Source organism: Trichoderma aggressivum, assembly GCF_033847375.1.
Source record: "Trichoderma aggressivum f. europaeum strain CBS 100526 chromosome Unknown scaffold_018, whole genome shotgun sequence".
Lineage (NCBI taxonomy): Eukaryota > Fungi > Ascomycota > Sordariomycetes > Hypocreales > Hypocreaceae > Trichoderma > Trichoderma aggressivum.
Window position 1 is genome coordinate 515326 of NW_026946384.1, and position 16835 is coordinate 532160.

The 16835-nt window shown below is 49.0% G+C and overlaps 4 protein-coding genes across 4 annotated transcripts; 2 read left to right on the forward strand and 2 right to left on the reverse strand.

Moving 5' to 3' along the window:
* Window positions 1–347: 347 nt before the first annotated feature.
* Triagg1_5347 (uncharacterized protein) lies at window positions 348–1607 on the reverse strand (the record flags this gene model as incomplete). The annotated part of the gene is made up of 3 exons (XM_062899851.1): window positions 348–503; window positions 676–1238; window positions 1367–1607. 3 exons carry the CDS (start codon window positions 1605–1607, stop codon window positions 348–350), a joined length of 960 nt encoding a protein of 319 aa, XP_062755821.1.
* A 1164-nt stretch (window positions 1608–2771) lies between these two features.
* Window positions 2772–3761, forward strand: Triagg1_5348 (uncharacterized protein; the record flags this gene model as incomplete). Its single annotated transcript, XM_062899852.1, has 1 exon — window positions 2772–3761. The coding sequence occupies one exon, from the start codon at window positions 2772–2774 to the stop codon at window positions 3759–3761; it is 990 nt and encodes a 329-aa protein (XP_062755822.1).
* A 251-nt stretch (window positions 3762–4012) lies between these two features.
* Window positions 4013–5378, reverse strand: Triagg1_5349 (uncharacterized protein; the record flags this gene model as incomplete). Its single annotated transcript, XM_062899854.1, has 4 exons — window positions 4013–4034; window positions 4089–4159; window positions 4222–4676; window positions 4739–5378. The coding sequence occupies 4 exons, from the start codon at window positions 5376–5378 to the stop codon at window positions 4013–4015; spliced, it is 1188 nt and encodes a 395-aa protein (XP_062755823.1).
* Window positions 5379–6242: 864 nt separating this feature from the next.
* Triagg1_5350 (uncharacterized protein) lies at window positions 6243–16472 on the forward strand (the record flags this gene model as incomplete). The annotated part of the gene is made up of 17 exons (XM_062899855.1): window positions 6243–6323; window positions 6379–6530; window positions 6588–6849; window positions 6900–7181; window positions 7236–7678; window positions 7729–7789; window positions 7838–8147; window positions 8217–8239; window positions 8679–9273; window positions 9330–9982; window positions 10037–10329; window positions 10378–11515; window positions 11573–11821; window positions 11876–13111; window positions 13166–13637; window positions 13689–14172; window positions 14234–16472. The coding sequence occupies 17 exons, from the start codon at window positions 6243–6245 to the stop codon at window positions 16470–16472; spliced, it is 8973 nt and encodes a 2990-aa protein (XP_062755824.1).
* Window positions 16473–16835: the final 363 nt, after the last annotated feature.

The following is a 16835-nucleotide window of genomic DNA, read 5'->3' on the forward strand; positions in this document are numbered from 1 at the left end:
TCTCTTCGTTTGCTTATTTCTGCTGTGGTGGAGTGACAATGTCTGTAGTCTGTAACATTTTTCCTGGTGTTTTCTCTGAAAACGCCAACCATTCTCAAGTGATCCATCGATTAAAAAAGATAAATAAGCCCAACCAAACTCCTCATAATAAAATATATCGTCGTTACTCGTTACATCATGATCGCATAACCAGTCCTCGTCAAGCTAACCGTGCAAGCTCTGAGATAAACTTACAGCGAGATACTAACCATCCATATTTAAGCAAAGCCGGCCCCAATATCCTTCGTCGAAATGTAGCAAAGCGGTCGAAACTAACCCTCAAAAAAAATCATTTATAAAACGCCGTGTTATTTTGTCTGCATTTCTGCGTATGTGGCAGGTAAATGCCTGCTCATCCGTGACTGCTTGGCCGCTTCTCGGATGCGCTTCCACCAGTCCTTGACGCGCCGCGGCCAGCTGGGATCCGTAGGCGAGACGTAGGAACAGAAATTGTTGAGAAGATCCTGTGTCGAAGGGTATCAATAAGCGAGATGACTTTTTCCAGATTGGATTGGGGAGGGGGTCTTTTTTTTGGCCCCCTCTCCCCTTTCACCACCGTGATATTTCCATCATTAATTGTATCCGCCCGGTCGGTGCGAAAATAAGAAATAGCCAAAAGGGGGTGAAAAAGCTTACCTCTTCTTTCGCCAAGGTGATGAACCCTAGCACAAAGGCTACCCACGCCAGTGTCCCCTTGGTGTTGAGAAATTGGTTGCCGCCTCGAAATTCTATCGTCCCGGTACACCGCCGCCTCCTGCGGTGCGGATAGATGTTCTGGAAATTCCAAAGAACATATCGGTTGCCTTGCATGTAGTGGCATAAATCCGCCTTTGTGCTCTGGGATCGAATCTCAGCAGCCACCTTGCGCAGCGTGCCGACGCTCTTCCCCCAGCCCAGCGTCTTGTTCAGCCCGGAATCGAGGCTCTGGCTGTTGAGACGGCAGTAGTGATTGTCGCGACGGGTGGTGGGCAAGATTTCTGCAACGTAGTCTTCATAAACGACAGTTGCAAAGGCAATCTTCTTGAGAGTCCTGAGCGAGAACTTGTTTTTGAGGTTGACGGGCGTGACATGAACATGCCCACCACACGAGACGTCTTCCTGAGGCTTGAAGTGTACGCGCATGGCCTCCCAAAAGTCGGATATGATAGGGCTCACACCCCGCATGGTATCAAGCTTTGGGGATACAACCTCCATGCACACTTTTGCCGGTTTGCATCTGCGTCAGCGCATATTTCTCATGTGCGTGCATGATAAGATACATGAAGCACATGTACATGAATATCCCATCTTGCAGCAAGATAGATGGGTGAAAGCCGGAATTACCAACCATATGGTCGTGGCCGCTTCAGCGACCCGTCGCGTGTGACGAACCATTTCCCTCCATAATACTCGGGGTGTTTGCTGTACTTGGAGCAATCGTCGTGGACCGCTTGTATGCCCCTGTTGCGCAGCTTTTGCGCCAGTTGTCGATACCAATCCACGTTGGTGAAGCTGTCACAATTTCCATATGGCCTGGTCACAGCCTCAATCTCTACACCGAAATTGTAGTGCCTCATGCCATGGGGCATCTTGGTCAGGCTGATGAGTCGTCAAGGCGGATTCGAACCCAAAACCCGGAAAAAGATGAGGCTGAAGCTGCACTTACAGCCTGAGCAAAACAACCACAGGTCCACCAAACAAGTACGTACAGGGCTAATTTGCGAGAGGTTTGGTTGGGAAGATAAAGCGAGGGGAAAACTTGGTTGCCAGACGGGCCTAATTGAGGCCGTTGATATCTGATTCCAAGTCCATGCTTTCTAACTCGCCGGCCACGTCTTGGCTCTTCCCGTGGTTCTAGACACAATTTACCACGCTTGTGCGGATAATTGGTCGATTGATTCTGATGGGATGCAGATGCTCACATGACAACGTCGATGCTTTCGCAGCTTCTTGTTTTGTGCGACGCATAGCAACGCAGCGCTCTTCGAGCCTGTGCTTTTGTACACGGCATTACACGTACTCGTGCAAGAACGGCAGGGATCAAAGCCATGGGGCGGCATGGCCAGCAAAACTCCAGCCGCCCAGCCACCGTTGCGTTGTCAAACACCATCGTTACCCCTACCTCCTTGGACTCCTTTTGTGAACACTGCCTGTGCCTATACTGCCCTTCGCGCGGAATCCACAGGCGAACAGCGGTCCCCTATAATACGGTGGCCCTCGGTTGATGAGGTGGTGTGGAACGTATCAGCTAGGGATCGCGCTGTATGCTCCGAAGCCGGGCATGTCCGTGGCGGTCTTTCCAAACAAATTGCAAAACAGAAAAGAAGCGCCCGAGTTGGTGAGCTCATTGCCACGATTGGGGGGGCTCCTGGTCTCTCCAGTTCAAGACGTGGTGAAGTCCAATTGGTGCCTGTAATCCCATGCCCTGCAGGGCCATCGTCATTCTGTCCTTTGCTGCCCAACCTGTGGCACGGCATCAGAGATCCACAATAAGAGGCGGCCACACTTCAACGGAGCATCCTGGCTGGCTGCCGTGGAATCAACGAATCCTCGTGCCATGACGTACTTCCGCCTCGCAGTAAACATCACTGGCAACAGTTAGCAATATGTAAGACCGCGGTATTGTGCGTAAAATGTGAGCAGACAGTTCAAGCCTTCTCCGCATTCAAGCCAACCCATACTGCAGACCTTGGGTCTCAGAAGCACAACAGCTCTCGTCGTTTGGGCCACCCCGCCCATTTCCTAATTCGACCATGGAGGCCATCCGCAGCCAATCAGTGGGGAGGAAGCAGTCGAGAATGCCGGCCCAGAAAGCAGCGTCAGCGTTGTCTCTAGACCGCCGGCCAACCAAGTTATACTTTGCTTATGGGAGTAACTTGCATATCAAGCAGATGAACCGTCGTTGCCCCAATAGCAAGTTCATCGGCACAGCTCGCCTTTGTAACTACCGATGGCAGATCAACGAGCGTGGATACGCCAACGTCACCCAAGCAGAGGGACATTGGGTCGATGGACTTGTGTACGAGATTGATGACACCGACGAGGCCAAACTGGATATAAATGAGGGCGTTGCGAAAAATGCATACAACAAGCGATACATGACAGTTTTGCTCTATCGAGCACAGAGTACCTTGTATCGCCGTCCCGTCGCTTGGATTGTGGAAAAGGGCGGGCCGGCGGCGGTGGGCAGACAGGCCAGGCTTGTAGCCCAGGGGCGGCGAGAGAGCTCGTTGTCGCACTGGCAAGACGACGTTCTCATATATGTCAATCCAAACTGCACCATTGACAGTAGTCCCAAGGAGGAATATGTCAATCGGATCAATCTGGGTATTGCAGATGCCAGGGCCCTAGGCGTCGACGAGGACTACATCCGGAACTGCATCCGCCCCTTTATCCCGGAGACCACAGAAAGGCTTTCCTCGGGCCCGACATCCGGGACCCCCAAGCTCAGAGTGCTAGCAGTCGCCCGGGGTAGAAGCGCGAACTCACCCGCGCGGTCTGATGGCCGCTCTCCGGCGCGCAAAGAGCGATCGGTGAGCCGATCGAAGCAGCATTTCGAGCGGCGATCTCAATCCTGGCAACCCCCTAAGAACGAAAACGACCAGAAAAAAGACCAGGCGGCCAAGTCAAAGGTGCCACCCCTGCCCCTGCGACCACAGTCGAATCAACCCCGTGACATTCCCATCGTGGCTGTACAGGAGGTACATCTTTCGAGCTGGGGCTGGTGGCCGGCATTTTCATGAGAAATGTTAGAAGGGACCCTAGAGGCTGTGAAACCCGGGTACGGTGAAGAAAGTGTTGCAGCTTGAGGTCCATTGCCATGTAAGTGTCTAATTGCTGTGAAATCTATTATTCGTCTGTCATTGCTGTTTCGGCCAGTCCTGCTGACGCTTCTATACGATTCCAGGATTATCATAAAGATATCCCTTTTTTTTTTGGGTCCCTTTTTATTTTTTTTTATTTTTTTTCCCACTTGAATTAGCTCCATCCGCCGTCAAGGCGCAATCTGGAAGACCCTAGGGTCATAAATCAGAGCTTTGAGCGATGCCGCCTCAAGATCAGGGTCTTACTTTTGGGTGATCCATTTCGCGATGGACCGTGAGATCGTCCTTTCGATCCGTTCGCATAATCCCATAAGAGTCTAGTTAGGGTCATAGCCTTTTGTGGAATATCGCCATCTTTTTCTCCTCCGTAAACCAATACCGTGGGTCTGCAAATAATTTTTGCTGCTGATTTCTTCGCTCCTCCAACCGTCTCAACAAATAGACCAGGGGCAACATCGAACAGATAAGAAGCGTTCTTTAGAGCTTCGGACGGTTTGCCGGCATCACTTGAGCTGAGAATCGCACCGTCGTTGGCAAGATTGATACACTCATAAGTGTCCAACTTTGTTCTTGCGGTTCGCGCAGGCCACCTGAAAGTGAAGATGTTTGGTGAAAGCTGAAGTCGGTGGGCAAGATCCACTGCCGGATCAACTATGTTTGTCCGAAGAGAGCTTTGCAGTTCTGCTGCGGTTAGGTATGGCACAACAACTGATATGAGAGAGGCAAGGTCTTCGGTAATAAGGTTGAGATATTGTGCTCTTCTGGACTTGAAAGAGGTCTGGCTAGTCAATGCCGTGAGCGTCTCAGCCCTCCACTCTCTGCAATGCGAGATATCTATTTTTCAGATTTTATTAGCTGCCGTACTGAATAGAAATGCTTCATAGAATAGCACGTACCTCGAGGAAGCTTAGATATTGCATTCTCTAATTCATCAATCCACGCAGCAGTAGTTTCGCCGTCACCATCATCCAAAGGGCAGTAGAAAGATTTGGCAAAGAAGACCAGCCACAGGTATTGCATTATGAGTGCTCTGAAATGATATTCATCGGAATGCCAGACAGTAAGGCAGCTTGTCGCGGGCTCTCTCATTAACGATACAAATCTTGTTGATTGAGCTGGGCTTGGCTGGCAGCGGAAGTGACCACTGGCTAGATCGTCTATCACAGGCCGAATGCGATGCTCAACCCAGCGCTGAATGTTTTCGCATAGACTTCCATAGGCTTCCCGAGCTTCAGCCTCCGTGATGTCTTTCCTCAGCGAAGACGGGCGACTGGTCTGGCGCTTCGGTTCTTCGGCAGCCTTGTCTTTTTTACTAGATTGGCTTCGAGCTTGCGCGAGCTGGGCCTGCGCCTCTTTCAACTCCTGCTGTAGCGTTTCCAACTGCTTTGATAGTGCTGTATTCTCCTTTTCCTGTACTTCAAGCTCTTCCTGTCGTGAATCCAGAACTTCTTCGGTGAACTGGCGCAATCGAACTTCATCTTCCAGCTTGCTCTTGTCGTCTTGCTTGCGTGGTGTCTCTGCGTGGGTGGGTGCCATTGTTCTTTTGCTTCTTGTTCTGGAAATATAAATCTCTTGAGTGTGGTATGCTTCGAATGGTATGAAGAGAAAGAACGGAACTGGATGGGGTAGTATCGTTTTCTAGAAGTAGAAGTTTATGGAGCAAGTGGCGGGAAGGTCATCGATTTGACCACGCCCGTTATTTTTGCTGACAGTGCGTAATGGTTTCCTTTTGGCCAATACCTTGATCCTGGCGCATTGATTTGACGGCTCGGCAGAAGCGTAAATGACTCCATACAGGCTCAGTTGACTCGGGTTACCAGACAATGAACTGTCGGTGCGTAGCCTGACCATGTCATCCTGGTGGATCTTCCCCCTTACCAGCTGGATGGCGGCTGGATGGCATCTTCATGCCCGAAGCAGCAGGCATCCGTTGGGCTCCACCACGTACCCGTCGATGGGTTTTAGGGATCGGCTGTGTGCATGCAGGTCCGGGGTGCCTTGTCTGTAAAAGCGCGCGTTTATGCTCCAAGGCTGGCATTTCAATACTCGTACCAGACCAATGATTATTTGTATAACTGTTTCTGAAGCTCAATCAGTCAGCATAAGAATCCTGAGCTGGTCATTTTTTCCCATCCTAATATCTGGCGGAGCCCCAGCAAGGTTACCTGAAGCATCTCATTGGCACCATCGGGAACTGAACGGCAGCCCCCAGTTCATGACATGCCTGGATAGAGACAATGACTCTCTGCTAAGCCAGCGTATAGCGCATCCGACTATCCAAACCTGGATAATCCGCGAGCCTTCCCACCACTTGCAGGGTAGTTTTTGGCGTCACCTACACTGGCCCAAGAATTTCCCGTACCAGGTATCTTTTTATTCTGGAAGCCGAAAAGCCTGAGCATGGGCGAAGAGAAAAGAATTGTCGTGTCAATTGACTTTGGAACCACTTTTTCAGGCGTCGCTTGGGCAGAGACGACTCAAGTAAGTCCAGAAGCAGAAGCACGCAAATGTTTCACGCCGCGCTAAAGCCTCCAAGCCGGATGTTCAGCATGTGTTATCCGACTGGCCATCTGTTGGTTCGTCCCAAAATAGTCCCAAAGTTCCGACAGAGCTGCGGAAAATAGCAACAGGGTGGCAATGGGGTTTCCAGATCCCAAAAGCGGCAAAGAGAAGTCGATTCTTCAAGTTGTGAGTTGCAGGCCGTGATAGCCATTGGCGATTTCATGCTAATCCCATGACTTGAAGGAGATTGGATGAACCGTCGGATACAAAGACTGATGGAGAGTCGGCTCAAGAACTGACAAGGGTGTATCTATCATGCCTCTACGCACATTTCATCAGCGTCTTAGAGGGCCAGATGTCCCCCAGTGTAGTGCAATCAACTCCAATGGACGTTGTTGTTACCGTTCCAGCTATTTGGTCAAATAATGCAAAGCAGGAAACGGAAAATGCAGCATCATTAGCTGGTTTCGGTGGAGAAAAGAAGATTAAGCTTATATCAGAGCCTGTTGGTGTTATTCAAGACTGCAAATCAAGGGTGACGCTAACGGTATGCAGGAAGCGGCTGCCTTATACACTGTCAAATACTTGAGCCCTTCTGTTCTGCAAACCGGTCGAAGATTTCTGGTCTGCGACGCGGGAGGAGGAACTGTTGATCTCATCACATATGAGGTTGCCAAGGTTCAGCCTCTGCAGATGAGAGAAGTCACAGAAGGCACTGGAGGGAAATGTGGGTCTTCGATGCTCAACATGAGGTTTCGACGATATCTGAAGCAGGCACACGGAGATAAATATTGGACGGATGAGCGACTTGTCATTGCCTTGAGCGATTTTGAATCGGTACGTACAATTTCGAGCGCTTTTCCGAGGATACGTTAGTCTGACTATAACCAGTTTAAGAAGGATTTTTCCCCAAGAGGTGAACCACTTACACTGAAAGTCGATCCATCTCTTGGCTTGAGACGAAATCGATTCACAATACCACAAGACGACATGACAATCAAGATATGGGACCCAATTATGAAGGACATAATTTGCTTGATCAATGAGCAGATATCAATGGCCGATGACGAAGTTGCTGCAGTTGTCCTTGTTGGTGGGTTTGGCCAAAATAGATACTTGAAAGCTCGCGTCCGCGAAGCCATCATCCCCGGAGTGCGAGTTCTTCAACCGGAGAATGGTGTCACTGCAGTAGTGAAAGGGGCTGTTATATATGGCCTTGGGAACTATCAGCCCGCGATGGCCCCCGTGGGTATTGCATCTCGAGTCGCCAGACGGTCATACGGCACCTGCCTATTGGCAAGATATGATCCGTCGAAGCATGATCGGAACGAAGCGTAAGAAAGCACGGCTCTCATATGTGTGTATTATTTAACGACATGAACAGGTTTTGGTCCGACAAAGAAGGAGAATGGGTCGTTATCGAAATGTGTTGGTTCATCCGCAAGGTATGTCGAAAGAAGACCAAATGACGATTCTTCAGTAACAAAGGCTAGGGACAATCGTATCCTGAAGGTAAACCTTCTAAGATCGAGTACCAGTGCGATATACCTGTTTTCATGGGACATAAACCACAGGCAGACATCGAAATCTTCAGCAACGATGATGAGCGTGATGCTCCAATACACATCAGTGGTACTACCAAGCGAGTAGCTACGCTGTTTCTCGATCTGCAGAAAATACCCAAATCAGCAAAGGCAGCTGCGAAGAAGAAGAAAATGGGATGGCATCGATATTATTGTCTGACTGGGGTAATTGAAGCAAGCTATGGGTCAGCAATGATAACTTACACAGTGAAGCTTGGAGGTCCGCTCGCCCTATTGTCTATCCCACAACGACTGACCTGAACATGACGTTAATCTAACATCACAATAGGTGTAACGCACGACGTTATCAAGGTTCGATACGAGTAATTCAGTCGGCTGTGCGGCTCCGAGCTTCTGCATTCCGCGATTATCATCAGAACTGCTGGTTATTTGATGAAGGCTGCACAAGGGCGTCTATATTTTTCACAAGGTGGCTTTGCTCTTTTGGTTGGTGTAATGGCTCTGTTCTTCCTAGTTGGAAATTGGACGAGAATTCCTGAAGTAGCTGAAATCCCTGATGCTCTCGTGCTGATGTAGTTGATCTTTTCTTCGTTCATGGTAAATTGTAAGTTCTCGGGTAGGTACCTACCTGCAACTTATAGAGGTTCAGGCAGGCGGAAGTGCATCACGTGATATCGCGTTCTGCCCCTCTTCGTGGTCGCGTCTCCAAGATAATCCAACATTTGTTCATCTACGCCATATCGCGACATGCGTCGCTTTCGGTGTCGGTAGCTAATGACCCGAGATCCAGATTGCCACTGTGCTTCTCGAGCGTGTGGACATGGCTGCCGACACGGGCGGGGGTGGTCCGCCGCCGTCTACTCTGGCCGCACAGCTGGTGGAAAGCATTGCAGCGTCGACCAAAGTCTCCCGAACCGATGAAAATAGTGAGCTCAAGGGGCTCTTGGCCACCATCCAGCGCGTAAAGGATAATCCAGACCTCCTCAAGTCACCGGATGATCGAATTGAGCACAACCATATGCTTATCTATGTATACTGCCGAGTGGTTCTCGAAAACATAAAGCTTGACGACCCATTTCTTGATCGAGCGAACGTACGAACCGAGTCTCAAAAGGCCATCAATTTCTTGAGATTTACAATCAAAGAAACGCCATCGGTGTTGCTACATCAGAATGAAAATCGTGGACTGCTCTTCCGTGGCCAAGAACCCCTGTGGGTTTGGCTTTTGCCGCAGCTGCTGAGACTCTTGGGGCACCCTCAGTGTCTTGAGCTGGATAGCTCCATTGAAGGATTTCTGCAGTATATTCTCCTTCTAGTTGCACGAACCGGGAGTTTGTGGAAATTGGCTCCGTTTTTGGGCCTGTATCTTCGTGCATCGTTAACATGTATGTCATCCCATTGCTGCTCTAGGCGGGGGCTAATGATTACCGAATCGCTGTAGCTCTCCTTGATCACCTCCAAAGCCCGTCTCTCCTCCCTTCTCATACAGATCTTCGTACGGATCTAGAACTTCCTCCACCCTTTGCACTTGATCAAATTTTGGCCGAAGATCGAGAGGCCACGACTAAGCGCCTATCATACTCGATTTATACAGTACGACAGGGATTGCATCTGGCGTCAAGCCTGGCGAGAGTGCTTGCATACCCCCTAACATCGCCTGATTCAGCATTTTCAAGCAGCGTGTCGCTATTGGAGAATGGACCATGGCTTATAGATTCTTATCTGGATTTGCGTCATATCCAAAAGCGATGGGAGTTACCATCCCAAAGCAATCCTCTTCCGCTTGCCGAGTTGACTATGGAAATCATCAAATCCTCGATTACTAGTGATCACCCCAGTGCTTCGCTTATTGAGAAATCGTGTGCTCTCCTCATTCTGCTCTGCAGCGAGATGATTTCACCCCCTGACGAGCTGGTTCAACCAACTCCCATTGGCGATCAGGCCAGGTCAACCTACTGCATGGCTCTTATAAGCATTGCTCAAGTATCCTTAAAGTCCTACTCGATAGGCCGCTTCGCAGCGTCGAAACTTGTTCAGGAACTCGTTTTACTGTCATCGCAATACTCGACTATTGGAGAAGATACAGATATTTGGGTAAGTGATGTGCACTTGATATGAAGACTGCTTTCCGTACTAATGAGCCTCAAGCGAAGTGTGGCATTTCTAAGACAATCAATTGGCTCTTTAGCGCAGGAATCACAGGAATCCTTCCAGGATAGTATACACCCGTCAAAGTTTCAGGATGCCGAGCTTCGAAAGTGCATTCAGGATCTTCACCTAAACTATGATGCCCCTAACCATGCGACAAACGCGAAGAAAAAACGAAAGCTCTCAGAAGAATCAACAGATTTTCTGACGATTCTAACACATGGTATATTTGAAACCCTTCATGTAACTCCACCATCAGACGATGACGTGGTGTTGCTCGAGGAGATCTTCCTGTAAGTTTTCTATGCCGCTATTGCATTATTAATCTGATGCATAGATAGGGATGGCTATGAAAAATGCAACCAGTCAAGCCAGTCTCTGGCTCTGGATCTTTTATCTCGGATATGTTGTGTGGTTGATAATAATACACGAATGAAGGGCTCGTTGGATTCTGGTTCAGCTCCTACAACGTGCCCCATCTGTGACGAGGGCTCTTCTAGCACACCGATGATTTCGTCTCACAATGCGAAAGGCGAAGCCAGACAAATATTCTCCAAAGTAATTCGCCTACCATCATTCTCAGAATCTAGACGGCCTCGAATAGCCGCTATGATTACTCTCCGAAGGCTTATATTGCACTGCGAGGATGCATCCTTTCTGAATTTGGAAACCTCTGGCCCGGGACAATGGTGTCTCCAGTCGCTGAACAGTTCCATAAGGGAACTTCGCATCTCAGCAGGAAGAACCTTGGCGCTTTTTATGCCCCAAAAGCCAACGCATAATATGGATGAAGCGCTGCTCTCGCGGAATCGAATGAATTCTATCGCTCTTCTAAGGTCAGCGTCAGAGGTAGATCCACCCCTCTTAATCGAAACTCGAATTCTAGCCTGGGGCCAACTTGGCAGAGTCGTGACCGAAGATGAGCTAAACTTGGTCCTGATAAAGCTCTTGGAATACCTGGGCAGTAGTAATAACATCGAATCGGCATTTGCTTTTAATGAGTTGCTAAGTCTCGCTGAGGCTCGGCGTTCCACGCCTCGTCGCCTCTTTGAGCCGTTCTGGAAGAGTCTTGCCTACATGGCAACCAAGGACATAGTTCAGCGGCCACAACGAAGTCGGGCCATAGCAGAACTACTACAAATATCCGTTAATGAGCTACTGCTTCTTATTCAGTCTCACGCACTCCCATGGCTTGTCTTGGACAAACGCAAAGATGTGATTCAAAAGATTGCGGAAGCACGTCAGGAGACGGAAATCTGGCGTCCCCTTATGGACAGTCACAATACAGCCTCAGTATTATCGCTTCTGATGATGCAGGAGTCGGACAATATTGAAGAATTCGTCAAATCTAGCCTAGATGAAATATCTCCTCATTTTCACGCTCTCAGCCTTGCCGATATTGTTCAGTCAGAGCCTGTGCTGACTGCTATAGAGCTCTTAAAGGCTGCAGCAGACGCCGATGCGCCGCGTAAGCGCCAGGTCTGTTTTCTAATTCCCAAAGGCATTCCGTTTATGACTGGTACTAACGACAACTAGATACAAAAAGCTTTAGCCATGATGGCATCTATGGTTTTAGGATCTGTCAAGGAGACAAGAAATAAGAAGGCTGATCAAGTGGGCCGATTTCTACAGTCGCACCTTCTCGGACTTATGGCTCGATTTACAGATGTTATAAATGATTCAATCTCAATTTATCCCCAGGTGATGGAGCAAAGAAGCTACATTCGTACGCTGGAGGAAATGATTCGAATTTGCCAAACATATGCAAGAATTGCCCGCCCTCAGGTACGTCACGACTAAACGGGTAAATCACCACAGATCCACTGATTACAAGTATAGATATCTGCCTGTCTTTTGTCCGCTGCGTCTCAAGATTCGCTGCGCGAGCCAGCGATTTCATGCTGGGCGGCAATGCTCAAATACTTTGACGAGGAAGACGTTGAGGCTTTACTTGAGGCCACTTTTTTCATTGTGAAGCGCTACTGGCTCGAGCTAAAGCCCGCGGCGATGGCCATAATAAGAGATATGCTTGATAATCTGCTGGGGAAATATGAGCATGTTGTGAAAAAGCACATCGCGAAGCTTCCATCTCTATCGCATGTTGAAGCTCTAAGTGATATCGAAGCTAAGCTCAATGGTTTTCGATCGCCTCTAGCCCTTGAAGAAACTTTGGGGGTGTTTTCACGCAGAATTGGCCACGACTATTCCGGCGTTGTCCACCAAGCGTTAATCGACCTGGTACCATATTTGCGAGATAATCAAAGTTCTCTCTATACCTCCGCTATCAGTCAACGACCAGACAGCATGATTGCCACACTACTACGGGCTCTCTTGGACTGCGCGTGCAAATACAATGGGGTTCATATCGACATTACACGGCTCTGCGTTGAATGTGTTGGGCTTATTGGTTGTTTGGACTCGAACCGAACCGAAGCAGTCCGGGAGCAACGGTCCATTGTGGTGTTGGATAACTTTGAAGTGATGGAAGAAGCCACTGACTTTGTACTCTTCCTGCTTCAAGAGGTGTTGGTGCCATCGTTTTTATCTACTACCGACATGAAGCTTCAGGGGTTTCTATCTTACGCTATGCAGGAGCTGCTTGAAAGATGCGAAATTAGGTCAGCTTGTGCCAGTCACGCCGCTGGAACTGGCGGCGGCGACATACATCGAAAATGGATGACACTGCCCGAATACGTGAGGGAAGTGGTTGCGCCGTTTCTAAACTCAAGATATATGGTGGCACCGATGAATCCTCAAGCCGTGGGGTACCCGATATTTCATCCAGGGAGACTCTATGGCAATTGGTTGCGAGCGTTCGTTGTAGATCTCCTACGAAAGGGGCAGCATCCATACGCTGATATGATCTTTGAACCTCTAACACGAATTATCCGTGTCAAGGATCTGTCTACGGCGGAGTTTTTGTTCCCTTACCTAGTGCTGCATGTCCTATTGGGACCCAGGAGCAGCCAGACAGAAAAGGATCAAATTCTTGGGGAAATTATGCAAATTTTGAAATGTCAACTCTCTCCGGACGCAACCTACCAAGAAAAAGAAGACATGAAGCGGTTTTGTCATGTAAGTTTGTTGTTGACCAGGAGGTAGAGAATCCATAAACTAACGGCCATATAGCTTGTTTTCCGGTTCCTCGACTATGCTATGAGATGGATTCATGCTAAGCGATCCGGTCGGTTAACTGGAACCGCGAAAGAGAATGTGTCTAGAATCCAGGCCATGCTGGATAGCATTCCCGCCGAGCTAATATCGCAGCGCGCAATCGACTGTAATGAGTATGCTCGGGCTCTCTTTCATCTAGAGCAACATGGACAAAAGATGGACCAGGTTTACAGGCAGCCCGGTGATCGTGCACGTCTCTTACAGCAGCTACAAGATATATATGCCAATATCGATGAGCCAGACGGACTTGAGGGTATCTCAGCCCATTTACATGTCTTGGACATTAACCAACAGATCTTGAGTCATAAGAAAGCAGGACGATGGACTGCAGCGCAGACTTGGTATGAGATGCAGCTTGCTGAAAACCCAGATAACGCAGAGGTGCAAATAGATTTGCTCAATTGTCTTAAACAAGCGGGCCAGCATGGTATGTTCCAGATGTATCTCGCTGAGAACTGCGGATGCTAACAATAGACAGACGTTCTGCTCAACCACGTTGAAGGGTTGAGGACAGACTCACTGAGTAATGATAACAGGATCATGCCTTTTGCAATCGAAGCCGCTTGGGTTACAGGGCGTTGGGAGAGCTTGGAAAAATTCATCAACAGGTTTCAAGGCAACGTCTTGCAGGACTTTAACATGTCTTTAGGGGTTCTCTTTGAATCCCTATATAAAAGCGCTCCTACACAGACATTCGGCGAGACCGCCAAGATGATGAAAGAGAATATTGCTCTATCAATGACAACGTCAACAACCACGTCGCTCCAAGCAGCACATGAAATAATGTTGAAATGTCACGTTCTTACGGATTTAGAAATCATCATTGGGGCTAAAGCTGAAAGCGATGAGGACCGTATGAAGACAATGTCTCTTCTGGAAGGCCGGTGCGAAATTATCGGAGCATACTTCAACGATAGGCAATACGTGTTGGGTATACAAAGAGCTGCCATGCAGCTCTTACGGTAAGCTTTGTCCGCTCAAGCCCCCTATCGAAGTACCGTTGCTGATATGATGAGTTTTTAGACCGACATTCTCCGATCTTGATATTTCTGGGCTGTGGTTAGCCAGTTCTCGGCTTGCTAGGAAGACAAATTCCTTGCACCAGTCATTCAATGCAGTGCTGCATGCTTCTCAGCTCGGAGATGATGCAGCTACTATCGAGAACGCAAAGCTGCTCTTCAGAGATTCTCATCACCGCAAGGCTATCCAACTTCTCCAGGGAGCCATTGAACAGAATAAATTCATGACGAATTCACGATCATCGCTTAGTATTGGATCGGCAAGCAACTTGAATGCCCATCAAAAGCTGCTCACAGCTCGTGCACAGCTTTTGCTGGCGAAATGGCTTGATGCTGCGGGTCAGACACACGCAGGCGCTCTCCGCGAAAAATATCAGCAGCCACCCAAGACGTATTCCACATGGGAGAAGGGCCATTATTACCTTGGTCGGCATTACAAGAAGATACTGGAATCCGAACAGCCGTTGAAGGTAGATGATCAAAGCGACAATTATGTCACTGGCGAAATTGCTAGGCTCGTTATCGAGAACTACGTGCGGTCTCTGAACTCGGGGACCAAATACCTATACCAAACTCTTCCAAGGATACTCACGCTCTGGCTTGACCTCGGGGCACAGGTTGATAAGGCACCGGAGGGTAAAGTTTCGCTGTCTCGAGAACTTCACAAGCGGAGACTCGAGCAACTCGGTCTGCTGCATTCATTTCTGGACAAGTATATACATCGCCTGCCAGCCTATATATTCTACACAGCGCTGTCGCAGATTGTCGCTCGTATAGCGCACCCCAACGCCAACGTCTTTGAGCGGTTGACAAACATTATTGTGAAGGTTGTGGAAGCCCATCCTCGCCAGGCATTGTGGAGTCTAATTGGCATCATGACGACTCGACGGGACTCCGAGAGAAAAGCACGCGGTTCTCAAGTCCTCCAGACTCTCCGGAATGTGTCAAAAAAAGTGGATGGCGCATCTTTTGATCTGAAATATCTAATCAGAGCGGGAGAGAAGCTGGCGGAACAACTGCTGCTGGCTTGTCACAATGGCGACTTTCACGGTAACAAAACTGTGCATGCCAGCCTGACGAAAGATTTACGATTCAATCAAAAGTGCACGCCGTGTCCCTTGGTCGTTCCCGTGGAGAGTTCGCTCACGGCGACTCTGCCAGCCGTCTCAGAGCACGTAAAGAAGCACAAGGCGTTTTCGCGTGACGTGGTGTCAATAGATTGCTTCTTGGATGAGGTGTTGGTGTTGAGCTCTCTAGCTAAACCTCGACGCCTGACAGCGCGAGGAACTGATGGGAAAACATACATGCTGCTCATCAAACCGAAAGACGACCTTCGTACAGATCAGCGACTAATGGAGTTCAATGGTATCATCAACCGGTCCCTAAAAGGAGATGCTGAATCCAGCAAGAGGCAACTATATATACGGACCTACGCCGTCGTGCCACTGAACGAAGAGTGCGGCATCATCGAATGGGTACCGGGAATCAAGACGATGCGAGACATTTTGCTGAACCTCTATGCCGCACAAAAGATTCACCCAGACTACAACGCCCTTAAACAGCTGATGGAAGAGGCCTCGACGTCTGACAGCAAGGTTGGCTTATTTACAAATGACGTGCTGGGGCGTTTCCCTCCTGTGCTTCCCCTGTGGTTTGTCCAGCAATTCCCCAGCCCCTCGGCCTGGTTCAGCGCACGCTTGAGATACACTCGGTCATGCGCAGTCATGTCCATGGTCGGCACGATCCTGGGACTGGGAGATCGACATGGAGAGAACGTCAACTTGGAAGAGGGAAGCGGAGGAGTCTTTCACGTGGACTTTAACTGTTTGTTTGACAAGGGTCTCACGTTTGCCAAGCCCGAGCGTGTGCCTTTCCGCCTGACGCACAACATGGTAGCTGCCATGGGCATTTACGGCTATGAAGGGCCATTTCGAAAGTCATCCGAGCTGACGTTGAGCATTCTTCGACAGCAAGAAGAGACGCTTGTGACTATTTTGGAAGCCTTCATTTACGATCCTACGCTGGACCTGCAGAAGGACAAGCGAGCGGCAAAGAGGAGTGAATTCGGAGTCAAGCTACAGCCGCAAAGCGTGGTTGACAGCATCAAGAGGAAGGTCAAGGGATTGCTGCCGAATGAGAGCATTCCTCTGAGCGTAGAGGGACAGGTGGAGGAGCTGATTAAACAGGCGGTCAACCCGAGGAATCTGGCGGCAATGTACATTGGATGGTGTCCATTTCTGTAGAGCGGACAAATTTATCATGGTTGGTCATTGATTGCTACGGATATGAATTTACGCTGATGGGAGCTGTATATTTGCTTGTCATGATTTGAAACGGTATGGAACCTATATTTCATTTAGCATTGGATGACATACCTACTAGGTAGATGGGTAATACAGGTAGGATCCAGCTTTGATGTTTCTGTTTGAACACATGCAGCCTGTCACTGTCACTGTCACTGTCACTGATTACGGCCGTATGCTCTGTGACGGTATCAATCACCCTGAGTTGCCCCCTATCAACCAATCAAGCATTCAACCGTCGAAAGCGCGGCCAGCCCGATGTGAATTAATTATTATTGCCGTTGTAATTATGATTATTTGCAT